Below are 26590 nucleotides of genomic sequence, written 5' to 3'. Positions count from 1 at the left end.
GCTGCCTGAGCTCCAGGGAGATGGGGCTCACCATCCCCATGACACCCAAGTGCAGCACGGAGGAGCAGGGGGCTGCCTTGGGGCTCAGCCCGCAGGAAGGCAGCGCCGCTTTCAAACGCGCTCCTTCTCCTGCTTGTTTTTCAATTGCATGGCGAGGATGTTAATGAGTGTCTGAGCTATGGCAGGCGAGCCCAGGGCATTTCAAACGTGGAAGAACTTCACAGAGAAATAATCTGCATAAAATCTGAGACGCCATTATTAAGAAGGAGGAAAAGAAAATGCAAGCAGAAAGCATCCTTTCTCAGCAGCCAAGAGTGGCAAGAGAAGAATGGCCCTACAGAGAAAAATTTATTCATTTGATCCATTATTTATATAAAGTGTTCTTTGTAAACCTGATTTCCCATCACCCTGGATGACAGCAGGGGGAAGACAGGAAAAGAAGAGGTCCAACTTCATACTTCCAAGGCAAAGACAGCCTGTCTGGGCACCCTGTATCATGCAAGTATCCCAGAGGCTTTTGAGCCCTAGTGCCAGCACCTGACCAAGCACTCCCACACTTAAGAGTAGTAGCTCTGGCCTTTGAAGCAGACATTTCCTTCTTCTTGAAGGTGGATGGGAGTCCTTGTTGTCCCAATGAAATTGCTTAAGCCACCAAGAAAACCCACTAAAAATAAAAGCATTTAATGTGGTGTTTTCACATAACACACAGAAAGGCAACAGTCTGCAACAGTACTGACATAGCATATATAAATAAGGACAAAGATTAAAAATACTCTGGAAATGATAGACTCTGCGAACAGTTAGCGGCTGCTCTGGGAAGAAGCATCCTCATGAGTCATTGCACAAGGCAGACAAACGAGACACATCCAAGCATAACTAAAACTCTCCCGTGCCTGGGAGACAGCGGGAATGCATTGGGACAGCAACAGCCAAGGTCCTGGGGTGGAATCTGCCACACATGGTGAGCCCAGCAGCACAGACTAAAGCCCAGGGCACTGAACCCCTCCCAGGACTGGAGACAGCACCCACCCCCTTGGCAGGTTAGGCATGTGACACATGCAGAAGGCCTGGCCAGTGCCCCTTAGGTAACTTTTCTTAGAGCTGAACAAATCTCAGCTGCGCCAGAAGCCAGAGAGAGCCCCTGAGCTAGAGCCATCAGTAAGGGGGGACAGTGGAGAGTTGCATTTGTCTCCTCTGTATGGGAGCTGTGTGTTTAATTTCAGGTACAAGACTGCCTTGCCAAGCAGTCACCCATCCAGAGGGCTATGAGATATGCCAAGTAGGGACAATGGGGAGAGGAGGAGTGAACAAGTGCTTTACCCAGCAATTGTCCCAATGCGAGAAAGAGCAGAGATAGCAGGAGCAGTCCAGCTCTCCCTGTGCTGCCACTTGACCTTTGTCTGTGCCTCATCTCTGCTCAGAGGCAAAGCTGAGATTCCCAGGTCTCTGCTAACAGCAGGCTGCAGGGACAGGGCAGAAGTGCAGTCAGAAAAACACGGTGCCCTTTGGAGAAAAGCACACAGACAGCTTCAGCCTCTGGAGGGAATGATTACTGACACATCCAAAAACACATACTACTACCACAGCAAACAGCCTCTGTCCTTCCTCACAGCATCACCATCAGTCTGGTCCCTGAAGAACCACAGCTCTTTCTTTGCTGTGACAGAGGCTCCTAACACCAGCAACTCCCAACTCACACATCTACAGTCCCCCCACCCCCTATATTTTCAAGGCTCCAACTTGGGGTCAGACTGGGGACAAGCATCCCTGATAAAGTACCAAAAACCACCCTTTGTACTGAGCAGCACAAGGATTTGTATCTTAAAAAAAAAATCACCATTAAAAAAGTGACAAATTCCAGCTAAGTTGCACAGGGCTCCAATGCCCTGTTCTGACAGCTCCAGCCAATCAGACTGAACTCCCTGCTCATATCCCAGTATTCACACCTCCTGCCACCAGTTGTTTCAGAAAGCTGTCAAGAGCAGAGCTCTAACTCCTGCTGGCTGCTGGTTCTTAAAGATTAGAAGACAAATATAATTGGATTCCAGAGATTATTTACTTTGCTGAGAAGGGCTGAGAAGTGTTTAGATGGTCCCCCAGCTGATTAAATCTTCATTTCACAGTAGCTACCCTGTGTGTCTCCTACCTCAGAGTGCTTGCAGACAGGTTCTTGGCAAGACTGGCTTACTGGAGCACTTTGGCTTAATGAGACCACTGACATGGGCCAGCTGTGATTGGGGCTTATCCTGTATCTAGAAGGTTTCATCTCATTTCTGCAGCTCAGACCAAAGGGCTGAACCCAGCTTCAGCCCTTTCCCCCAGTTTAATGACTAATCAGCCACTTGCCCTACCAGCCATCCACATCTCTTGAGCCAAAGCCTTTGGCACCATTTGCAGCAGATCACAAAAGGATGGAGCCCTCTCTCACCTCTCACACTGTTTTTCACACACAGCCACAAGACTCTGCCTGCCCCAGGCACCTTAACTTCCAAAGATTAGGCTGTTCTGCCCCAGACAGCCTTTGCCAGCTTCCTGCTCTCCTCAGCTTAAGCCTCTCTGAGTGAACACAAAGCTAAGACTCCTGGTTCAGAACTGTGCCACTGAAACATGAGGGCAGTGAGCAAGGGCTGCCTCCAGCTCAAGATAAAATAGAGGGATGACTTTATTGGGGAAGCTGCTTTCCTCTGGCCCTAGTTGAAAAGATGGCATCCAGAGCCTCTCCTTCCAGCCCATCCCATGCCCTGTACCGTTCGTGCACTTCAGCCCCTGGGAAACAGCAGAGCAAAACGGAACCAAGAAGAAGCAGCAGAGAAGGGAATGCTTCCAGAGGAGGACTGGAGGCAAGCTTGGATGTCAGGATGTGGGTAAGGGTTACAGCCCATCATTCTCACTGCTAACAGGGGGAAGGAAGCAAAAACAAGCCAACATGTTAAAAACTCGGAGCAGAAAAGCAAAAAAATACAGCCTAGCAAATTACAAGAAAGCTGGGAGTGCACACAGGGCCCTGCAATGAACAGGGCTCTCCTTGTAAGCAAGCACTCCAGCTCTTCCCAGAGCCAGCAGGTCAGACATGCTGCACAGGTTTTGGTTAGATAGTGGTTTGCCCCATAGTAGAATGAAATGTAATTTATATACAGAAACAAATCCCTGCAATCCTTGCAAAGGTCCAGTCTCAGGAGTGCTGCTGTGGGGTGAGGGATGCTGTGAGCCTGCAGCACTCCCCTCTCAGTGCAGCACATTCACAGCTTGTGAGACGGGGCCATCCCCATCCATGCGCTGGCGCCAGGCGGTTCAGAGGGAGGAGGAATCCTTGGAAAGCAGGCGAGCTCGCATGCGTCTGCAGGATCCCTGGAGCACAGAATGGCACCAGTTGAATGCTTGGGACACAGAATACCATGCAAGAAAAGGCTGACATTCTCCCCCTGCAAGGACCCTTCCCTGGCCCTGGTGTCAGCCTCCCACAACTTTGCTAAAGCTCGAGATGAGGCAGAGAGCAGAGAGCAGCAAACACAGCAGTCGGTCTTGGGCTGCACCAGCCTCTTGTCCCACTGCCACCCTGACAGGCTGTTAGCACCACGCTGTGCTGCCAGCTCCCCTCTGCTTCCTGCAACATCCAACCTGCCAACTCACAGGCAGAAGGGCTGTAAGACCCCTCAGGGTCTGGCTTCCAGCATGTCACCTGCCTGCAGCTGAGCACACTGCTACGAGCTGGGGCACCACAGCTGTCCTAGAGCCCTGAGTGTGTGCTGTCACCTCAGCAGGCTTCAACACACCAGGCTCCCTGCAGGAAGAGGAATGGGGGGTAAGGGGAAGTGTCTCACCTCTTTCTGGCCTTCCAAAGACTTCAGCTTGGCCTGGGACATATGAGCTGGAGAGCCACATTTCTGTAACTGGACAAGAGAAGGCAATAGGAGGAGAAAGCTGGTGAATGAACTGCCATCCACAGCCTTCCCTGGGAGCAGCCTGTACCACCAAAGAGCATCTATCACCCAAATCCACTCTTGGTTTGTCTGGGACAACCCTACTGCATACAGGCAGCAGGCTTTGTACAGCCTGTGGAGGAGGATGAGAGAGAGGGAAGGGGGCACAAGACAATGCCCCAGGGCAGGACACAGCCAGAGAAACAAAACTGGAGTAGAGGTCCAGTGCTGTCATCCCTGCTGGGACACTGCCCTTGCCATCTGCTCTGTTCTCCTCAGAGCAGCTTCTCAGGACCTTATTTTATCATACAGAAGAAACTGGGAACCCTTCTCTTGAGCAGAGAACAGCTCCCCAGGGATTGCTGAAGTTGCACTCAAACTCCCCTCACACACACTTCCCCACCAGCAGCTTCAGTGGTGCTGGGAGCAGCTCTTACCAGCTGGACGTTCTCTTTGCTGACCCGCACAGGCTCTGGAGTGGAATCCCTGCTCTTCCTCTCCAGGATAACTGGAGTTCCCAAAACTTTCCGCTGTTGTAAGAAGAAAGGGCTGTTGGCTAGTGCTTAAAGTGCAAAGTAAAAAAGAAAGGGAAGGAGCAGGATGCCTTGCTGGGAAGCAGTTGAATGCTGGGAAAGAAAAAAAGGAAGCCAAGCTGGGACAAAGATTGCAAAGCAGAACCACCTGAAATACCACACCACTAGGCTGAGCCCACCTGATTGTAAAGAGTTTGGGAGCTGACCTGGGGCATGGCAGGAGCCCAGCCTGTCAGAAGCAGGGACATGCTGCTGTAGGGCAGCCCATAATGTGCTAAAACCCGTGCTAACATGCTAGACTTCATGACCAGCTCCCTGTCAATCCTCATCTCATCTCAGGAAGCAATCAATTCTCCAGAAGGATGCATAGATCCTACAGCCATGTGTTTCAAGATAATTACACTTTACACTAACAAGGCTTTTTGTCACTCTGCTGCCTTTTCTGCCCCACTGGATCTGTGTTGTTTGGCAGGCAATACTTTGAGGAGTCCCTACCCTTTGAGAGTCTCATTCGAGGCAGGGCAAGGCAGAAGCAAAAAGCAACATCAGAGATCCACAGCAAGAGCAAGGGTCAGAGGCTGCTTTCACCTTAATGAGGCCGCTGAAGGAGCGCGAGCGGGTGCGTCGTGGTGCTGGGGACGTGGGCACATCAGAGCCAGGAGTCAGAGCAGCTGGGTGCTTATTAAACTGGGAGGAAACATGAGGGCAGTATGTTAGCACAGTTATACCTGTCCCTTGTTGCTGAGTGCTGCTCTACCTGCTGTCCCAGAACTCAGTTTCTCTCCTTCACCCCTTAAAATGGAGGAGCAGCTCAGAACTGCAGGAGGAAGAAAGCAGAGGAAGGCCACACCTTCTACCCAGGATTACAGGGAGTTTGGGTGCAAAGGTGCTTTGTGCTGGCTACCAGATTAACCAAAAGTGGCAGATGTTGGGAGCAGAAAGAAGCTGGGCAGCAGCTGGAGGCTGGCAGCCACGACTGCTGCTGACCATATTGACCAGTTTGTCTGGTGCAGCAAGTTGTCTGAGACCAAGAGGAGACCAGTTTGTCCACTCTCTGCAGGCCACAGGGAGAGAAACTTTTCCCTTCCTGTGGGAAGAAGCTCAACAAGGCCATGATCAGGATTGGGAAACTGCTGGCTAGCAAGTCCTTAGCTTGAAAAACCAAACTTAAAAGTGCTACTTGGGACAGCAACATGCAGGACACCTCCTCCTCCTGTCTTCTTACAGCTCTGCCCCTTACACAGCCCAGAACCCACTTTCCCCAGCCTGCCCAGGATTAGGAGCAGCTCTCAAGAGGGCCCTGTCTTTAGCCCTGTGCCCAGAATTGTGCTGACAAGCACACCTCAAGATACCTCTCCTCCCCACACTACCTGCCGGATAAGCTTCTTCTTCTTTGCAGAGTCAGGCATATTGTGGACGTGCAGGAAGAGCTCCTTCAGTGCCTCCTCGGTGCGCTGCTGGGTCTCCTCCTGATGGCAGGAGTCCAGCCGGCTTCGCTTCTGAGACCTGAGGGGCTGCAGCTCCTTGGAGCCAGAAGACGTCAGCAAATCCAGGTCATCCTGGGAGAGCGGAGACAGGAGCCGCTTGCCATGCTTTAATCCCAACGAGCCACCCATCTGAGCCAGCCCAGGAGTCTCGTGAGCTGCCTCACCCCAGTGAAAGCACAGGACTGTGCTTTCCCTACCCCTCTGCAGCAGCACTGCATCAGCAGGCCCCGTGCCAGGAAGAGGTGACAGCAATACAAAGGTGACCCCATTGCTTCTTCCCTCCCCTCCCAGATGCGAGCTGCAGAAGCCCTTCCAGGCTTGAGAAGGGTCAGTGCAGCTCCCTGCCATGCATCTTCCCTCTTCTGCAGCTACATGAGGCAGGGAAGCATTTGCTGGCAAGACACAAATGTTGTCCCAGTGGCAGCAAGTAGCCTTTATCTCAGCACTTCTGCCAAGCAGCCTGGCCATGGCAGCAGGCGTGTCCGTCTGTTTGGAAGGCACAGCCCTGTGAAGGAGCAGGTGCTGCATGTACTGGGCACAGGGAGCAGGTTTGCTGCTAAACAGGGGCTCGTAGCTTTCTTTCCCTGTGCTTTTGATTAACAGATGCTTCAACTCTGTCCAATTTCCCTAATGCAGCCGCCTGCACTACCACACCATATGCTTCTCTTGCTCCTGCCCTCTGACAGATCCTCCTTCATGACTTGGTTTGTTTTCAGCTTCTATCACTCACAAAGATCCATTCATAGCATCACAGCCTCTGCCCTTTCACGGAGGGCAGGCTGCACTGGCTGGCCTTACCTTTGATGTGTGGGCTCTGGATCCCAGATAGTGCAGCCTGGCACACTCCCGGATGTACACTGGAGCCTGTGAGCAGAGAACAGGCCAAATGTATGTTTAACATCTCTGCTCTTGGGGCAACTCCAGCAAGAGCTGCTTTTCAACCATACAACACAAGTCACTTGTATCAAGACACAGCCACCTGAGCAAACAAAGCCATGGAATCTCATGTCCTCTCCCTGTATCCCCTTCACAGTATCCCCTTCACAGTATCCTCCCCTTCACAGTATCCTTTACAGGCAGACATTCAGCACAAGTGAAACTCAGAGTAGGGAAAAGTTCCTGTGGAACCCTGCTCTAAGTAATTGCCCCAGTTCTGAGCTAGCCAAATAGGGGCCAGACAAAGAAGACAGAAGGGGAACTCTCCACGGGAGGACTCTGCAGTGAGCAGATGTCTCCAGTGACCAGGAAGACCCTGAGAAGTCGAGACTGTCTGTTGTAGAAACGTTTCCTTGGAGAACACACTCCTGACTGTCCTACCCAGCACCCTCCTCAGAGCTGGACAGTGCCTGTAACAGCAGCGGGCTGATGACCATTAGCAGAGAAATTCCCAACTAAACAACCCAGTGCATGCATCAGGTATTCTGCTCCTGGCAGCACTGAGGCAGGACAAATCCCTTCCATTCCCTCATCCTGCCAGAGCCCGGGAGCAGCCCGGTGTGTACCTGCCCTCGGGGCCAGGTTTGCTGGCGGGCAGCAGGTGCTGCTGTCCAGCAGAGGGGAGTGTTACACTGCACCGTGCTGCTGACCTGCCCTGGCAACGCCACCTCCAGCACTGCTGCCCAGCAAAGGCCTCCTCCCCAGTCACTATTGGAATGGTTTCTGGTACAAAGTCTCCTTCTCCTACCGCAGAAGAGAGCCCACAGAATACACACTCAGCATGTGGGATCTGTCTGGACAAGGGGCATTCAGCCTCTTGGATGGAGGCAAGACAGGAGGATGCTAAAGCACACTCACCTTGAAGAGTTTCTGAGAATGTTTGATCATGAAGGTCACTCCATTGTTTAGCTTGGTGATATTTTCCTGAAGGTCATTTGCTGTCACCTGGCAAGGGGACACGGCCATCCATTAGAAGGGGAGGAGGAGGGGTCTCTTCTGGGACACAGACACACACAGTGCCCCAGCAGGAGATCTACTCTGGGATCACAGGCAGACAGGGCTTATAGCAGAGCTCACAGAGCCAAAGCTGCTCTCAGAGGAAACTCAGATAACTCTGAGGCAAAACAGTTCACCAACAGCATAAGAAAACTTGAAGAGATATGTAAAGTTTTTCTGGAGCTGACATTCTAAGAAGAAGCATGACTGTGCTGTGCTTTCAATTTGACTGAAAAAGAAGATGCATAAGTTGCAAATGAGACTCATGGCAGGTCTGGGCTGAACACTGGGACTGAGTCCTGCCAGGAAGCTCCCACCTCTCCATCACAGCCTCCAACCCTCACATCATTGTGTCAATACTCAACCTTCTCAAACCTTTGTTTTTCCCCTGCCAAGCCTTTGCTTTTTACCTTGCAATATCCCACCCACAGACACTGAGGCATTGCTCACATTTCTGGGCCATAGGATGTGGGGTGCAAACATGAGGGCAAGGTTGTGGGCAGACATCTTGTTCTTGTCCTGCTTCTTGGCAGTCTGGTAGAGCAAGTCCAGCAGCAGTTTGAGCAGGCTGCGGTTGGGAGCGGGGAGGATCAGAAACAGCAGCTGGAGGGCTTCGATCTGGCGCTCTTTGTCTGGAGTGCTGGTCTTGTTCCCCTTCTCATCAAACAGCGTCAAGTCTGCCAAATCACAAGGCAGAACATGAAGGACACTCATTACCTTCCTTCAGAGCAGTCTCTTGCAACTGCTTATCCTTCCCTCTTCGTATGCAGATCTCCTACAAACCCCTGCACAGCTCTTGGCCCTCCATCTCTCTTCCCCTCAGCTCCAAGGCTCCCCACTTGATGTGTTAATCTATGCTACTCCTCCCACAGAACAACAGAGCTGCTAAGAGCTGTGATGGCTTGAAGGCAAGATGCAGCAAGTTCACATAAGGTAGTTCAATAACAGTTATTAAATGCATACAAACCACAACTTGCTCAGAACCCTGGACATGCAACAGATGGAGACCCAGGTTATCACTGTGGGCTTTACCACTGCGGTATCTGAGAAGAATGGTCTAGACTGACTTGGTCTGATTCTTTAATCAGCTCCTGTCTTTCCATCACCAGGCTGAGGTGGCAGGAAGATTCCCTCTAAGGCTGCCTTTGAGGAATACACTTCACAGCCTAGTGTGCTTTCTAGGCCAATTCCAGTCCTTCTGCCCACCCCTGCCTCTTGCTGCCCACTCACCTGCAATTTTGAGGTGGGCATGGAAGTGCTTGTGTGTCAGCAGTGGCTCTGGTAATTCACCCAGGAACATCTTAAGTAGAGTGGCCACATCATTGGAATGAAACTCCCCAGAGTCCAGGTCAATGTCAGTACCACTGTTCAGAGCATCCTTTAGGATCTGTTGCCTGATGCTGTTGCCTGGCACTCGAAACAAGCCTTCTGCTCTTAGATCTGCTCAGCAGAGGGGAGAAAAAAGGGCACTGAATAATCAGAGGCTGATTTCCCACCTTCTTACTAAAGCAGTTCCCTCCTCTTTCCAGAGCTGGATAGCAAACCACAGTGCATTCAGAGACATGACTTCAAGCTGTCTCCCACCAGTACAGAAAGTCCTTGTACAGAGGGAAATAGACCAACATATCTGCTAGGCAATTCGGGGAACAGCTGCCCAGTGCAGTCTCAAACTCCTGCTGCTGGAGAGCTCGGAGCTTGTCACTCTGTGTGCACCAGGGACCTGAGGTGGGCCAGACAGATGCCCATGGGGATAGGAAGACAGCAAACAGAGGCACTTACTCTTGTGCAGATACTCGATTAGCTGGGAAACCTGTGCAATGCCTTCTTCTGTCAGCGGCGAGCCAAACACCACCCCCTTCTCTGCAAAACAGAAAACAACTTGCTCAGGCAGCTCAGAACCCACAGCCACTGAAATTAATGCTCCCCAAGAACAGCGTTTCAACATGCAAAGAGCAGTGCCCCAAAATGTTAAGGGTGAAGGTCACAAGGACCCTCACAGATGTGAGGTATCACAAACACTCCAAAATAAGTGACATCATCTCACCATGCTGTACTCACATGGGCTTCATCAACCTCACTTTAATTACAGCTTTTATCAGCTAAAGCAAATATTCTCTAGCCCTTGAAGAAAAAACAACACCAGAAGAGATGCTTCAGTTTAAAATGGCACAGAATCTACAAGCTCAGACCTCACAAAAAGAGCAAAGTGGGAAAGGCAGATGTTAGAGTCTGGACAGCCTGGTGCCTGCCACACTGGCCACTCCACACCATGAAAGAAATGTCCAGATTAATCCTCACTGTGGCTTGACATGAAGTGGAGCAGAAAGAAGAGTTGCAGCTATGAGTTTGAGGGAGAGGCAAATAAGCACTACTGGGGAGAGCAGACATATTCTGACTGGCTCACACTAGCTTCCTTTTCAGGCATGGGTAAAACATGGAATTTCCTCATTCCAGTGAATCTCTCTTTCATGTCAGCTACCCTGGTCTGAGTAAAGTATGAAAGCTGAACAAGGCAGAAGGAGAGTAGCAAAGCAATAAGCTGGGCTCCTCTCTTGAAGTCTGTTCCCATCTCATGGGAATGAGATTGGGCATGGAGCTGCAGCTCCAGAACTCCAGTAAATAACACAGGTTATAGTTCCAGAAGATGGAAACAACTGAGCTGAAAGGAAGGGGATCCCTGCAGGGAAGGAAACATTAGATGAGAAATCCATTTAACTGAAGGGCATTTGTTGAACCAATGTAGAATACTCTTCTTGTTCACAAAGGAACTTCCCAGGTGAGACAGTGATTATCAAAAGGACAGTGTTTTCTAATAAATGCAACCTTGCTACTGAATGGATTTTCTGTCCAACACACACAGCCAGTATGATCTATCCCTCAGAAGGTGGAGACAACTCCCAGAGACTTCAGTGGCAGCAATCAGAACTCTGGGCACCACACTTCTTCCCTCAGATGAGTATAGGTTTGGACTGGAGACAAAATACTGGACAGACTGTACCACAACATGCTGGCTGGGACTGAGAACTGGAACCAGGTACAGAGCTGCTTTGTCCTGCCCTGGTACTTAGGCTTCAAAGAGACAACAGATACAAGAAAAGAATATTCCTCCTTTCTCCATGGCCAGACTGCCAGGAACATGGGTCACTTCTGAGGGCAGGCTGGTCTTCTGCACCATTTGCACTGAAGGTTTCCCTCCTTACTTCTACAGCTGATAGCCCAGTAATCCAAGCAATGCATTGGCTGGTCTGATAAAAGTTATCTTCCCCACAAACTTTCTCTTGCATTTTTCCCCTCTCATATGTCATTTTGATTTTACTTGCCTTTGGTTTCTTGTACTACAGATCTTCCTGCTCTGTGGTGTTGATGCTCACAGCATGTGAGGGAGACCTGTTAACCCTAGGCACTTCTCTAGCAGCCATCCTGTGTAACTAAATTTATTCCGCCTGAAGAATGTTCTGCTTTCTTCCAGGACTTCTGAAATACATGGTAAGCCACCAGGAACTCCAGCCTCCTGTTAAATCAAGAACTTTCTGACCTCACTGATAAAGCACATGCTTCAGTCCTGCAAGAGAAAGGAGGGCAATGCGAGCTCTTGATTCACACCAAAGATCTGAAAGGTTTGAGTGCAAAGGGAGAGAATGATCGGCAAAAGATTCTTGTCCTTGAAGAAAACTAAACTCATTAGACATTCAACAGATAGAATCAACAGTGGCCAGGAATAGACGAGGAAAATACATCTTCTTGAGACATGCAGGGCCTGACAAATTCGATTTAGTTTTGAAGTCAGAAGCTGGTATCTGAATGAGAATTTGATTCTCAAAGAAACTTGAAAGACGTGTCTGGAGAATGGATGCTGCATTACAAAGGCTTAGATGTTATTGTACAATTCCTTCTGAAACTAAGCAGCAGCATGAGACTGAGTTTCCTGAAGCTCAAAGAAGTTGTAAGCATTTGCAGTTTGATCAGCTCTGAGCTCCATGGTCCTTGGCCTCTGGCTTTGAAGAAATAAAACTTGTTTGTTGTAGCTGGTCTATAACATGAAGAAAAACAAATGATGGCTCCAAGATGAAACACACAGTACACGAAACTGATTTTCTCTGTAGGCACAAACCTCTTTTCTCAGACTTTGGCCAAGGAGTTCACAGACAGTGCCTGTCAATGCTGGGAGACACTGCTGTTGCAGCCTGGGAGCGCAGCCAGCAGACTTGGGAACATCTGCTAGCTGTAGTGACACACGGCCACGGAGACGTGAATGGGGGAAAGCAGAGCTCTTGGGGAACAGAGTTAGCAGGAGATGTCAGCTCTGATAAGAGCAGTGCTCCCAACAGAGTACAGATAATTTAATAAAAAAATTGAGCTGGAGAAGGCTCACCAGTCCCTGCTGGAAGGTTTTGACAAGAACGTGGGGTTTCCATACACACTGAGAAGACATTTTCAATTTGGTTACTCACTCACTTTTATTTGCGAGCAAGTGGCAAGTGCTTGAATTTAAGGTGTCTGCTACTCTCTGGGAAGAGGGAGAAGCAATAACAGGTATGAGTACAGTCTAACTGCAGTTTAGGGGCAGCACAGAGACCTGTTATTGTCTCAAAGTAAGTCATGGCAATATAAAGTAATTCTCATCTAAGGATGCTAAAGGACTTGAAGTCTTTTCTTTTCCTAAGGTGAGTAAATGTACCAGGATTCTTGATGGGTCAGACAGAAGTGGAGGGCTGAAACTGCCACCAGAAAATTCTGCCTCATCAGTGGGCTGCAAAGCTTGTCTTTATGAAACACAGTGGAGGAATAGGCTTGGTATAATCAGAATCACTTAGAGAAATTATATAATGGTTGAAGACACAAAAAAGCTGTAGTCAAACTAAGCCATAGCAATAGCTCCCTTCTCTGAGATACTCACAATAGCAGAACTGCTCAAAGGAAGGGGAAGACTAATCAGAAGTGTTCAACCTCAGGCTGCCAACATTTGAAGGCAGCTCACAACTTCTCTGCCAGCAGCCAGCCAGTCTAAGCTGGGAAACCAGAGCTGAGGAGGAATGTGAGGGGCCCAGATGGAGGCTGCTTCTGCCTAGATGAGTGAGAAGGTTTAACTGAACTTATCAGGAGAACCAGGCTTCCATTGAGTGTGGGCAAAAGTGGGAGAAGACACACACACACCTAGAACACCTTTTTATTTTCAACAAACCAGAGTGGTAAATGCCAGCCATTGAAGAGAAAAGGATCTGAACACAACCACGCTCAAAAGAAGACTTCTGTGAAGGGCCTGGGGCTAATGTTTCACAACCAAGACAGCTGAACTGAGAGAAGATAAGAATAGTCAGTTTAGCAGAAGAAAACTCCAGTGGAATGCTTGTCTAAGAGAGAAAGGGAGATATGTCATCTCCCCGAGTTGAAACTGGGCTTCATCAGTCAGCCTGCAGAGCTTTGTCACTGCCTCACTGGATTGGGATGTGGATCAGAGCAGCACTAGCATTTGGATGGAAGATACTTACACATTTCTGAGCTGCACAGTGGGCAGCTGACCCACTGAGGCAAGCCTGACACACACCACAGCAATAATCCCAGAACAAGGGGAACTATTCTCAAAGGCCATTGCCAGGATCAATTTCCTGGCCTGTTTTGCTCCTTTCTAGAAATGGCATCCCTAGAGATTATGAAACTACAGTATTAAGCCTTCTACAAGTTCAAAACTACAGGCTGAAAGTTTTGTAAACTCAGTGTAACAAATGGTGACAGCATCACTCAAAGGTGGGCACCAGCCTTTGTGCCATCCACACTCACCCTTGCGCTTCAGAGACATCAGAGAACGAAAAAATCCAGAGGCTGTGCTGTTTGCCCCGGGCAGCTTTGGGTCCTCCTCTCCCATGAGCTGGGCCAGCTCTGCCCCAGGCAAATCAATGAGCCTGGTGATGTTGCTGACAACCAGCTCTGTGAACACCTCTGGCTTCTCATGGCGCAGCTTCTCCACAAAGAAGTCGGGATTGAAGATGATCGGCTGGCTGCGGAGGGAGGAGTCATTGCAGATGACAAAATTGCAGATGGCATCTCTGAAAAAAGGGAAAGAGGAAAAAAAAATACAGTAACTCCTCATCACTTCAGTTTTTACAGCCAGCTGGTCTGCCCTGAAGGAGACATCTGCTGACACAGGAGCTACCAGTCTACACCAACAGCACTGTCTGACTTTGGTGAGTATTCAGCATAGCACAGTTACATTTCCCTATGGAGCAAAATCATTTCTGGACTCTTTGTACAACACAGCCTAAGACTAGCACTCCACAGTGCGATGATGACATAGGCAACACCCAGTGAAAACTACATGGACATCTTTACTACTTGTTTCACTGTATCTACATCATACTAGCTCTGGCAGAGATGACACCTAATATTTTACATTAACTTATTACTTTAAGTCAAAAATAAGTTTGGCTTTACCTCTCTTCCTCCCCAGAAATTCACTCCCAGTGGCCTAAAAGTCTGAAAAACAATCTAAATTTTTCATGGCCAGCTTACACTCATCAGTTCCTATTGCCATTCTATCATACCTACCTTTCTATCAACAAATAGATAGTTCATATGTCCTAGGACTTTGTTTTTAAGGTCATAAACGTGCAATAACACTGAACCATCAGTTTTGCTGTGGGTGTGGTCAAATGCTCCCTGTGCTGCCAACCCTTTGGTTACTGTTCTCTGCCAGCTCCTCACTCTAAGTCTGGAGCCAGTGAGAACTCACATGAACTATGCAAGATCTGTCCTTGAGGAACCCGTACTAACTTTTCACCTAGATCATCCCTTTTCAGCTCATCCAGTTCTTATTTCTTTGTCATCCCTTCATGCCCTTAATCTGCCCTCCCTATTCTCTACTGACACCTTCTTTCTTCATTTCATAGCTTCTCATGTGGCATGGGAAAAGGGATGCACCTGAGACACTGCTCCAAGAGTTATCTCGAATAGGTGCATAACCCTACCAGAGGGTAGGTACATTTACCATGTAGAAAATAAAATCAAAGAGTTATCAAAGAGATATCTCATGTTAATCAGCACTCTTAATGCTCACACTTAACTTTTATCCCAATTTCCATCTACCTCTAGGTCTTCCATTACTGTCTTCCCACCACTGTTCCAAACATTTTCATGTGTCTTAAGTCAAGCCCACAGGCTAGAGTTGCCCAGCTTGCTTCTCCCTCCACTCTTTTACTTAAAGGTGAGGATTAGTGTCATTATTCTCCAGTCATGAGCTACTGTCCTGATTTCATACTCAGCTATAAAGTGACAGCCTGGCTCTGGGAATGGATGTGCAGTTCTTCCAGGGCTCTGAGAGGAGGATGCCTACCCACTCAGCTTGCACATATTGTGTGTGTTCAGCCTGTGACATTCCCCAATCTTTTAATCATTCTTTAGCTCTTATATAATACTTTCCATTCTTTCTACATCCATCCTCAGCTGTGAGCTCTCACTGGACACCATTTTCCAAGGGCAGCTGCCAAGTGCACACTTAATAGGGATGCTGTGCTTATGTACCAGGGATCACATCAGCCCCTTAGATGCAGGACAGTGAGTGCTCTGCTGAACACCCCTAAGCCCATAAAAGCTTTCTCTTCAAAACAGGCTTTTCTAGAGAAGACTGGAGCACCTTCATCTTCCTCTCCTCCCTGCTGAAGGGTGGAGGCCATGACATTGTGTTCAGCCCATGCTGGGCATCCCTGCTCTCTGCTCAACACAGCTGCCACCAAAAACATCTGCAGCCCCCTGAACCTCTCATCCACTGGCTCAAGAAACAGAACACTTCACTGCTAGTTCAGAGACCTCAGCAGCTTCCTGTTCTGATGTAAGCTTCCTGTTCTAATGTAGCTCACGACAGGAGGACATCAAAGCACATAGTGGCGAGTCACCTGAACTCCAGCCCACCTCCACACATTATCTGTGAACCCAACAGTTATCAGAGCTACTCTATGTTTTTGACTGAAAGACTATCTCCAGGATTTCCAGGATGCCTGATCAGCATAACAGAACAGAAGCTGGAACTCAGGCTCCACAAGAAGAAAGATACTTGCTGAAACAAGAGGAAATGAAGCTCTCAGCAACTCTTGCATCGTGAGAATCCATAGCAAACCCCCTCCCCTTTACACTGCTCTCCATGGGTGCCAAAGACGCCCTTCAAGAGGATGGAGAGGAAGAAGGTCTGCAAGGCAGACTGCAAGGCAATCTGCCAGGTCATCTAAAATTTTAGAAAGCTCTTAAGGGCTCCCAGCTGCCTGGCTCAGTGGCCCAGCAAGCACACTGCTGACTCCAAATGGGGGCCATATTTTGCTCAGCACCTCCCAGCCAGTTTTTCAGCAGTTTGTTATCTGCAATAAATCAAGACCAAAATGCAACAATTCGGTATCAGCTGCCAAAAAGCAACTGCCAATTGATCTGATCATATTCACATTTCATTGCATAGGGCTACAATGCACAAACAAGTGCCAGCTCTGCCCATAATGTGGAGCAAGCCCTTTGCTTGAAACCCATGACAACTCATTCTGTGGCAATACAGATCCTGAGAAGGGTTAATAGCAAGTGTATAGGCCCAGTGACCCTGCCTGCAATGATCCGTGCACTGTTATTCACTCACTAGCAGTTTTGTTTCCCCACAGAGAAGATATGCAAATACTTTGAAGCAGTTACATCAAGCATCACAGATTATCTCTTCCCTCTGACAATTAGATATCTGGATTCACAGAAAGAAAATTAAACAATTTTGTCAACTAGCACTGACTGATATGGCTTCTCTGCACAGCCTGTGTTAGAAGTCGCACAAAGTCCAACAACATATAATGCAAAAATAAATAGAAAAAAGTAAATTTCTTACATGAGTGCTGAGAGCTTTTGAAGAGGCATTAGGAAGCAGAGACAGGGAAAAGAACTTGCTCCTTGTTTCCAGCAACAAAAGAAACCTGCCTGTCCCAGCACAGCCTATGCAAATTCCACGCATGCTACGAGACACAAGGGCGCATTATTGGGTCTGAAAGGCCCCCTTGGCACACACTGGGCATCAGCCTTCACACAGGGACAAAACAGAAAAGAAAAGCTGGACAAATTGATTCATGTCTCTTGCCAAAGGCTGCGTTGCTGGAGTTTAACTGCAAATAATTCCTACATAGAAACCGGGGTTTTGAATCAGGACCAGCATGGTATTAAGTGCTTTCCACCTGTATCCAAGAGGAATCCACGAAATAGTTCCAAGTCTACCCTGTGTTTACCATGAGTAAAGCCAGGCAAACACATTCCCAACAGCATCCAAGCACAACTGATGTTACAGCACTGGCAGGACAATGGCCAAGTCCCTTAACTGCACCACCCTGTGCCCAGAAACCTTGCTGGAAGCACTTGCCTTTCACACTTTCAGATCCTTTTAAAGACAAAGCTCGTAGATCAGCCCCTCAGAGCTGGAAACAGCACCTGGCCATTGCTCCTTGCTACCATTACTGTGCCACCATGTGCTGTTCATCCACTTCAGGATTCCTGTTCCACGTTTCTCAGGATTCCCGTGCAGTTTCCCTGCCTGCTGCAGCTGGGACCAGCCTTGTGTACGCTTATTGTGATATGGCACTTCAATGAGCTACTTCATTTTGAAAGGTCACTTTATTAGCAGCTCTTCCTTACACAGAAAATTTGCTTTTGTATCATTATTGCTAATCAAAATGGAAATGTGAAGCAAGCCTCTATTTCTGAGCAAAGATAAAGCCCCCACTGGCTTTACACACAATAACCCTGCCAATCCTCACTGCTGCACACACCATAACCTTCAGAAAGAGCCATGTGCCCCATCTGCTGTTTTCATGTTAAAAAAGAGAGATGGATGTACTCTACCTACACTCACAGTTTATATAACAGCAGTAAAGGGGAGACAAACATGTATTCATGGAGTTTATTGCTTTTTTTTTTGCCTTGCTTCCAATTACAGAGTTATATTTTCTATATGCTGTGATCTCAGATTGCTTTACGACATGTCAAAAGACAATAAAGTAAAGGAATAAATAGCTTCCTCTCCAGTCTCATGAATATAATCAAATCCCAATGAATAATAAAACCTTGTTCTAATAGGGTTGTGATTAAGACAGCAGATTTAAAAAAAATGGGTCCTATATTGTGCTGAGATTCTTGCCATTCTAGTATCCTTCAGAGGCAAAGCCTGTGATCCCAGCCAAGTCACAAAGAAAGCTGTCTGTCACACACAACGTTTTTGCTTCAGGCATGACAGCCCCATCATTTCATGGGGAGTGGATGGTGCAGGAGGTCAAAATCATGATGGATCAATTAATCCCTAAGGTAACTAGATCCAGGCCAGGGAAATGCCTTGGAAACTAGGACAAAAATGAGACTTTAACTGCCAAAACCTGGTGATCAAACCTGCGGTGCAAGAGCTCTGCAAGCAGGCAGATAACTTCACGTGGCAGCAAGCTTGCATTCGGATAGGTGAGATGGAGCTGCTGTAGTGGCTCTCACAGCTCTGATATTGGTTTAAATCCACGCATGTGACAGAAGAAAGGTCCAAGAAGCAGGAAATAGAGCATAAGAAGAAAAGAAGGCAAGAAAGAAAGAGAAGGAAGAGGTACCTTTGGGGCAAGGCATCAGCTGTGTTTGTCTAGCTGGGAAAGGGGATACACTGAAAGCTAAAGATTTCAGAGGAGCCTTAGGTGTCTCTAATTCAGTGGACAAAATCCATCTCCAGTGCCATTTTGCACACTTTGTATGTCATCACCAAGGCCCTATGCTTCAGACACACCACAGCAGACAAGTTTTACTGTATAGGAGTGAAAGGATTAAAGAGCTTTTGAAAATAAGGCAGATAATAGGAGAAAATCTCCCTCTATAATAACAAAATCTTTAGATTATAGGAAAGAGCCAGGCTGGTACCAAATACTAAGAACATGGTGATAAGCAGGCAGTGCTGAAGAACACAAAACATGAACAATTCTCTGCCCGGCTAAGCACAAAGGGACATGGGACAGATGCTCACAGGCTCGGATTTCCCCAGGGAGGAAGAAGTAGCATTGCCTCCTGTGCTGTGCCAGAGTAAGGAATCAATTAATGAGGATGTCTGAAGACAGTATTTCCAGAGCCAGATAGGAGCCATCCCAGATTTTGCAAAGAGATGAAAGAACCATAGTGGAATTATATGGAATCATTTTAAGAACAAAAGGACTAGAAGACAAATTATTTTCTAGATTAAAAAAGAATTAAAAAATAAATGTAGTCTAATGGGAATGGACTGCAGAGACATTAGAAGAGACTTCACAGTTAAAGTTGCTTTGAGGGTTGTACTTCAGACTGACATTCTTGTAAGATGGTGTAACAAAGATCATATTCAGGCCTCACACTTGGCACCCTAACTTTTCCTAGCATGACTGATAAGCCTCTGAAAAATGTCAAGAAAAACACAGAGTATTTTTTGCCCAGGGTTATACTCATAAGGTCTTCAGGGGCAGAGTTCTTTTGTGATGAGTACACAGTGCACAGCACAGTGGGTGCCAGTTCTTGCCTACTGTCTCTAGCCTTGACACAAGTAAGCCTTATGAGATATCACTGTCTTTTCAATTTTTGCTTCGCTTTCTTCACATTTAAATAGCTTACACAGAGTGATTCAGCCTTCTGACTATGAGAACCAAATAATAATATACAATTTAAATGGCAAGGTGCTGGCTAAGAAAGCTGCTGTTATTTATGGTGAGCTGTGCTCAACAACCTGGAACTAATGCAACTCCTGGCCACTTTTTAGAAACCAGGTATATTGGTTATCCCTGTCACTGCTATCATCAATGAATTAAAATTCTGTGTCAGTAAACAACTCAGAGTAGATCTTGCCAATACTGGCTACACATCTGTGACATGAACCTGGAGGAGATGGACCTATCTGAAAAGATAAAAGAGTTGGGAGGGGTGGGGGTCTGTGCTTTGGAAGAAAGTGAAAATGCAATATATTACCAGCGTCAAAGAAAACAGCAGTAGCAAGACAGCTTGATACATGTGAAACATCAAGAAATTTGCATTTCAGCATGAAATTTCTCAAGTTTGACCTGAGTGATTCTTTGTGATATTTTTAATAATAGCCACTGGAATATTTTAAAGTCAATCAAGCAGTACTTCAATCAGCCATCACAACATCAGAGCATCCAGATGCCTTCTAGTGCTGGGAGGGAAAGAACCAAGGGGTGCCTTGGAGAGAACTGCACATTCACTGCTGCTCCTCATCAAGTCTCCTTCCCAGTGCCACCACCCCAGGTCTGGGTGCTCCCACACTCTGTGATGGCTCAGCTGGCTACCCAAGACCCTGTAAAAAATGCAGAAAGGCAGCTACCACCAGAAATGCAGTAATTTTACATTAAAAATCTGCAAGCTCACATGTCTGCCTTAAGATCAGATTAACAGAGTCGAACAGTGTTAAATAGGAATGCTGCTCTGATTCTCATGACTGTCAATGCTTTTGTGTCTCTATTTTAATATAAACTCCTACTGGGAGCAGCGATAGAAGAAGAGCCTTAGATCCAATCCTGATTTCACTGAAACCAGCACCAAAACTGAATCTTTTTAGATGGCAGCAGCTGCCTCCTCTCGTTACTGATGTGCTCACTTTTATCACTGTGGCACTGGGAACCTCGGTCACAGCTGGGGACTCCGCTGTGCTCCGTGCTGAACAAACAGAACAAAGGCAATACCCTGTCTTCAGAGGGCTGATAGCTAAATCTGAAATGAATGCTGCAGGGACAGAAAAGAGAAGGAATCCCAAGAGAAGAGGCAGCACTATCAGTCAGCATGACTGATATAACTGAACTCTGCCAGCTTTTCTGTAGACACTATTAAAAAGGAGGGCGAGGAAGGACAGGAAAAATAATCAGGTCACACTGCAGACATTTAGAAGAAATCCAGCTTTTGCACATGGGGTGACATGGGACTGAGCATAAAGGAGCTGGTTTGAAAGCTGTCAGGCAGGGATGGCTGGGACATGGGGCTGAGGAGGCGAGAGCTGAGCCCCACGCACCGGCTGGGAGCGGCTGCTGAGGCACACACAGGCCAGCAGGGCCAGGGAGCTGGAGAAGCTTGGCAGTGCCACGGGGCACCGTGTGGCACATCCAGACCCTCACTGCAGGGTGGGACACAGCCTGAGGAAGCCCCACAGCCATTTCCCACCAAACATGTCTGCTGTATCCCCAGTGTGCTGGTGGATACTTTCTAGTTGCCAATAATGATAGCATTCCCTTGCTCTTCTCATTTTAAACTGTCTTTATCCTCTTTATTTCCCCATGTTGAGTATACTGGATGGAAGCCAGGCATGGCTCAGTCCTGCCTATACCTCCTTGGCCTCTGGCAATCCAAATTTGCCGCATGCACCTCTGATTGTCACCCTTGTTCTTGAAGGTGACAGTCTTAGGGCATCCTCCAGAGGTAGAATGAAATGGAGTTTAGAGACCAGCAAAGACACACCTTCTAGAAGCTTCTCAGTCCAGTAGCTCCAAGCTAGTGTCCAGGTAAGAGCAGAACTACCATCTATAAACAGCAACTCATAACAATCAGGTTTACTTCTGACACAAAAATCAAGCAATTTCACAAAAACAACACAGCAAAGTTAACAAGCTATTGTAACAACCAGTCTGGGAACTCAGAGCAACCCAGCAAGGCAAGACAGATGTTTTCCTAAAGTCTCCCACAGGATGATACCCAAAATTGGTAGCACCAGCTGGTGCCCAGAACACATTTGGGAATCCCGTGCCACCATCAATTGGTAACTGGTGCTTGAGCACAGCACCACAATTTGAGTACAGTGTGCTGCAGCACTCACAGGTTTGCCTGACTACAGTTGCTTTTTGTGCACTGAGAGGACACTGAGCCCTGGGTCAGGACTCACAGCCAGCTCCTCACAGCACTGTTGGTGAGGTTTGGTAGCCACAGCCTGGCAAATACAGGGGATGAAGGTATCCAGGAATTACAGCTCTTGCTTTTGTTCACTACACTTCTGTGATTCCACAGCGCTCCAGAGGTGCAGTGAACAAGCTGCATCCTCGCATCTGTGTTTTGTATCACAGTGGTGTTTGCCAAGGATGATAGCACATCAAATCCCTCCTCATCAGCAACCCTCTGCAGACACCGCTGAGTATGTCAGAGGCCACATCCCTTGCTCCAGATGTGTAAACTCCTACGAGCTGGAGTTGTGATGAGGAACACCTGGATTCATGCCAGCATTTAAATAAGCTGGTGACATCTGGTCAGGGCTGCCGAGCACACAGATAAACAGGCTGGGCCCGCCACAGAGCAGCACAGCATGCAGCACCAGGGAGACACAGATACACAAAGCAGCCCAATTAACTCACCAAACTGAACAGGATGGGGGCCTAGGGCTTTTGAAGGGGATCTGGGCAGGCTAGGATGTCAAAAACTGGAATACTGTACACAGATACCAGAATTCAGATGACAATAACCTACAGTGTCACTTTATGAGATACAGCTTCTCTTCACATCCTGCCTGACACTTCATCTCTGGCTCAACTCTGCTTCACTGCAGAGCCCAGGGAACTGTGATATATTTACACAAGCTCCAGGGGCCACTCAGGAGAATGCAGAGTGGTATGTGTGTGAGGAGAGCTCCAGGAACCCCCAAGAGTTTGTGAGGATGTTCCCTAAAAGGCTTCCTGCTCTCCAAGGCACAGCATGCTTGTCTCCTGCTATAACACAGCCTGCAAGCAGGGCTGTAGGAATGCCCATATGGAAGTCCCAAACCATAAACTAGGTTTCAACCTTGAATTTGAGCTCCAGAAAAGCAAAAAGAAAAACTAATGCCATTTCCCCTGAGAAATTCCTGCCTCTGAAAATCAGAGCTGCCACATTACTGCTCAAGAAGAAAGGATGTTTTGGCTGGAGTCCAAATTATTAGAGCTTTATAGGCCAAAAGCAAACACATTAAAAGTTCCTGTAAGCCAGCTGGCAGGCAATTATTAAGCAGCTTATCACATTCCCCACTATCTGTAGTTTCTGAAAATAAAATTTATGAGGAAACTCTAGATGGCTTAATTGCAATTACGTAGTGTAGAGGTGAGAAAGGCCAGGAGTCAAGGAATGAGGGTTTTGCACTGTAGAGAAAAGGGCCCAGACACCACGGTAAGTGTAATGCATGACCAGGATGAGAGGTCAGGGACATACCAGACCTGTGAAGCTTGGAAAAACTTCATCCTATTTATCCCAGAAGCAGCCACATTTCCCCTCCCTTCTCTGCCCATGCTGACTCCAAGCCACCTGTGACCTGGGGACACAGGAACCCGTGGTGGCAGTCCCTAGGATCACAGTGCAGCTTTGGCGACAGCGGGGCTGTGCCTCAACCCAGCATGGCACAGGGCAAGGAAAGCGCCTCGGCTCCCTGCTCCTGCCTCCAGCTGGAGGGCAAGTGGAAATGAGACCCTACAGAACCAGACAGGCCCAAAACAACTGGCACATATAAGGGCTCAGCTGTGACGAGGAGCCTGACCTAACACTCAGAGGGACAGTATTTCCAAGATGGACTTGACTTCAGGGTAACCATTTGACATTAGCCAACATTTCCACGCTGTCCCCATCTCCTTCCCATCTGTTCATGTCACTTATTAAATCAACACACACTGAGGACTTTTGACCTTTAGGACAAGGCATTTGATTCCCAGCAGCGTCTAGCACTCAGTGCTTCAGTTTCAGGCTGAGCTAAATGCCCAGGCACCTTTAAAGGAGTGATAACGAAGCTCTGTGACATTTTCACAGGCATGTAAATGTGCACACAGCAACAAGGCAATGGCCAGGCTGGCAGGGAGACCCAGACGCTGCTCTGGGCTATGTGGGAAGCAATGCTCCCCCTTCACACACACACACACAATAAACTGAAGGGTAGCAGAACAAGGATCCTGTTGTCAAAGCCCATCCCACCCTGGATGGGAACAGGACAGGGTGTTACATGCAAACATATAAAAATACTGCAAATACAACATGGCCTTGAGTTAGGTTCAGATGCAAACCTCACAGGACTTGGACTGAGTATGGGGTCAAACATGAGTTTAGGTCTCAAAGATTCTCATGAGAGCTGTGGAAAAGGGAATCTGTGAATGAGATTGCCCCCAGGTCCCAGGCTTTCTTCAGAGAAAAGTAGCCATGTGTTCAGACTTGGCTTTAACTCTGAAATCAACCATTTTTTCTGCCTGACCCTCAGCAAGTCACTTTGATTTTTTGCCATTAAGTCATGTTTACAGTGAACATTTTGCTAGTTCCAGTAAAACACAGATGGCAACTGTGTCTCCTTTCATAACCTGTTTACGATGTAATCTCTTGATGTCCAGTTGTGCAGTGCCACTCTATCAAGCCATTTTAGCAAGATGCTTTATGGCCTTTTCCAGCTTCTTCCAGCCCCACTATTTTTTCCCTTCCACTCACCCCACCCCTGCCATATCAAATGGCCGACACGAGTGCCTGGCAAAGCGTTTGGGCGCTGCTTGAGTCGGACATTAAATGCATTAATTACACAGATGTTTCTCTTTTGAAATTGAGCACTCTGGCACAGTGCAATCTTCATTCTCCGTTATGAAGACCCAGGCAGAGGTTAGAGAGACCACAAAGAGAAGAGAGAGACCCACACAAATCATCATTTGTCATGTTCAGTAACATTTGGTAAGGAGTTTAGGACAACCAGCTTTTTAATTCCATTCTTTAAGTCAGCATGCTGTAATACCACACACACAGCACGCAAGCTTTACTAGCTAACTTGCACTTCTCTCCAGATGAGAGGAAATGGGAGCAAAAGCACAAAAAAAAAAAAAAAAAAAAAAAAAAGCAAGCTTTGTGGCCTGTGTGGTGATAGACCAGTAAAGCAAGAGCTCGATTTTCTAGCGCTACCTGTGGGTGACAGGCAGTGCTGAAGGAAAACTTGTACTTCAGGCTTTGCATTAACAGAATAGCTTTTGGAGGGTGGAGGATAAAGAGCAGGAGAATGCATCCTAAGGACACTGCCAACATAGAAAAAAAATAAATCTAGTCATTTAGGCTGATCCAGGCCATGTTACAAATTCTTTATCCAAAAAGGCATTTTAAGTATCAGCTGTACTAAGCATACACGTCCCTTTACCTTGTCCAGCATTTTAGGCACTCCCTGCCCAAAGACGCTGCAATGAGCACCATCTCTTCATCCCTCCTTCCAGGGCAATGCTGAGCCCCAGCCCAGGCACCACAGCAGTGCCCCCAGATCAGCAGAGCAAGTGCCATCGGGATGGGTCCCACTCAGCAGCGAGCAGGAAGGCACCACTGTGAATCAGGCTGGGTAAGAGGCATCAGTCCTTTTATAAATAACTGTATTTATTTATCCACAAGAATTACCATTCAAAGGATACTCAGTTTGCAGCTACACACCACACATACAGGGGGAGAAAAAAAACAGAAGTGGAAAAAAAAGATACTGCAGCTTTTTAAGAGTCATCCGACACGGCACTGCTGTAGCGAGGTGCTCATGCAGTCCCTGCTGCTTTATTGCAGCAGTAACAGAATGGCGATGCGTACAGAATTGCGAGCTAAAGGTGGATTACGTGCAGCTGACATCGCCGGTGTGTTTGAGCGTCAGAATAACGCGGACAAAGCGAAGGGAAGGCGAAGCCAGTCTGTATAGTGCCATCATCCTACCAAAGCCCGCAACTGCCGAGCGCTCAGCGCGGGCTCTGCGGCTGCGGGAGCGGCGAGCCGGCGCGGCGGGCCCCGCAGAGCCGCACGGCGGGCACGGTGCCTTGTCCCCGCCGGGAACACGCCGTGCCGGGGCGGGATCTGTCCCTCGCAGAGGGGCGGGCGGCGCTCCCCGCAATGCAGCACCGGGACGCTGCGGGGAGCGCTCCCCGCCGCACAGCCCCGGGCACCGCGGGCACACGGGGCCCTACCGCCACCCCGCCGAGCTCCGGAGGTACCGGAACACTGAGCCCGATAGCTCCGTTAAGGTGCCGGGGCACCGGCGGGCGGCGCGGCAGCTGCGACGGCGCGGCTCGCACGGGCAGCGCCGCAATGGGCGGGCTGAGGCGCACAGACCGGCGCCTGCCCGCCGGCTGGTGCGGGATGCCCGACCCGTACAACGGCGGCGGGAAGCCAAGGGGAGCGCGCCGCCAGGACGGGGCGAGGGGTGCCTAGGTCCCGCTCCTACCTGCGGCCGCCGGACGCCGGTGCTCCCGCCGCCATCTCATACCTGCCGCTCCGCCTGCCCATTGGCCCGCCGCACCACCCCCTCGGCCCCGCCCCGCTCGCGCTACGCCACGCCATTGGCTGCGGCCGGCACTGCCCCGCCGCTATTGGCCAATTTGAACGGACAACGGCCGATCCGCGCGCACGAGGGGGCGGGTGCGGGGGAACGGCCGCCCGTGCGGCGCGCTGCCTGCTGGGAGTTGTAGGCGGCGGCGCAGGCCTTCGGCACGGCCGCCCCGGCACCGGCAGCCGCGGCAGCAGAGCGGTGCCGCAACCCCTCCACTGCAGGGAAACCCACACCGGCCTGACGGACCCCGAGCCTGCTCCAAGAAGCACGAGTTACACCATAAAGTGCAATTCCCATCTCGGCTTGAGTGTTTTTATCACTGCTCTGCATCAAGGACGAATAGAGAACACAGATACTGGAAGAGCAGTTTTATTCCCTGTTTTTCCTCTTTGTGGGTGAAAACATCTGCGTGCTCACAGCCAGGGTCCCTGTGGCTCTCTACACTTGCTGCAC

At 48.7% G+C, this 26590-nt stretch overlaps 1 protein-coding gene across 2 annotated transcripts; it reads right to left on the bottom strand.

The window, feature by feature from the left end:
* Positions 1-665: 665 nt before the first annotated feature.
* Positions 666-26094, bottom strand: ARHGAP19 (Rho GTPase activating protein 19). 2 transcript variants are annotated; one of them, XM_058028970.1, is made up of 12 exons: positions 26033-26094; positions 13651-13916; positions 9652-9732; positions 9103-9312; positions 8323-8549; positions 7735-7821; positions 6739-6804; positions 5824-6012; positions 5042-5140; positions 4358-4450; positions 3822-3890; positions 666-3348 (listed from the first exon to the last, which is right to left on the bottom strand). In XM_058028970.1, exons 1-12 carry the CDS (start codon positions 26092-26094, stop codon positions 3292-3294), a joined length of 1506 nt encoding a protein of 501 aa, XP_057884953.1. In that variant the 3' UTR covers positions 666-3291. The 2 variants fall into 2 exon arrangements, with proteins under 2 accessions (XP_057884953.1, XP_057884954.1); XM_058028971.1 differs by lacking the exon at positions 26033-26094 and adding an exon at positions 16718-16780.
* Positions 26095-26590: the final 496 nt, after the last annotated feature.

Source organism: Melospiza georgiana, chromosome 8 (genome assembly GCF_028018845.1).
Source record: "Melospiza georgiana isolate bMelGeo1 chromosome 8, bMelGeo1.pri, whole genome shotgun sequence".
NCBI classification, from domain to species: domain Eukaryota; kingdom Metazoa; phylum Chordata; class Aves; order Passeriformes; family Passerellidae; genus Melospiza; species Melospiza georgiana.
The sequence above is the reverse complement of the archived record's forward strand: the minus strand, read 5'-3'. Positions and strand labels throughout refer to the sequence as shown.

Coding starts and splice junctions, on each gene's coding strand:
- ARHGAP19 (XM_058028970.1), bottom strand. CDS start 26,094: ATGGGCAGGCGGAGCGGCAGGTATGAGATGGCGGCGGGAGCACCGGCG. Junction 8,550..9,102: donor TGCCCACCTCAAAATTGCAG/GTGAGTGGGCAG, acceptor GTGATTTGGCAG/ACTTGACGCTGTTTGATGAG. Junction 7,822..8,322: donor ACATCCTATGGCCCAGAAAT/GTGAGCAATGCC, acceptor TCCCCTTGCCAG/GTGACAGCAAATGACCTTCA.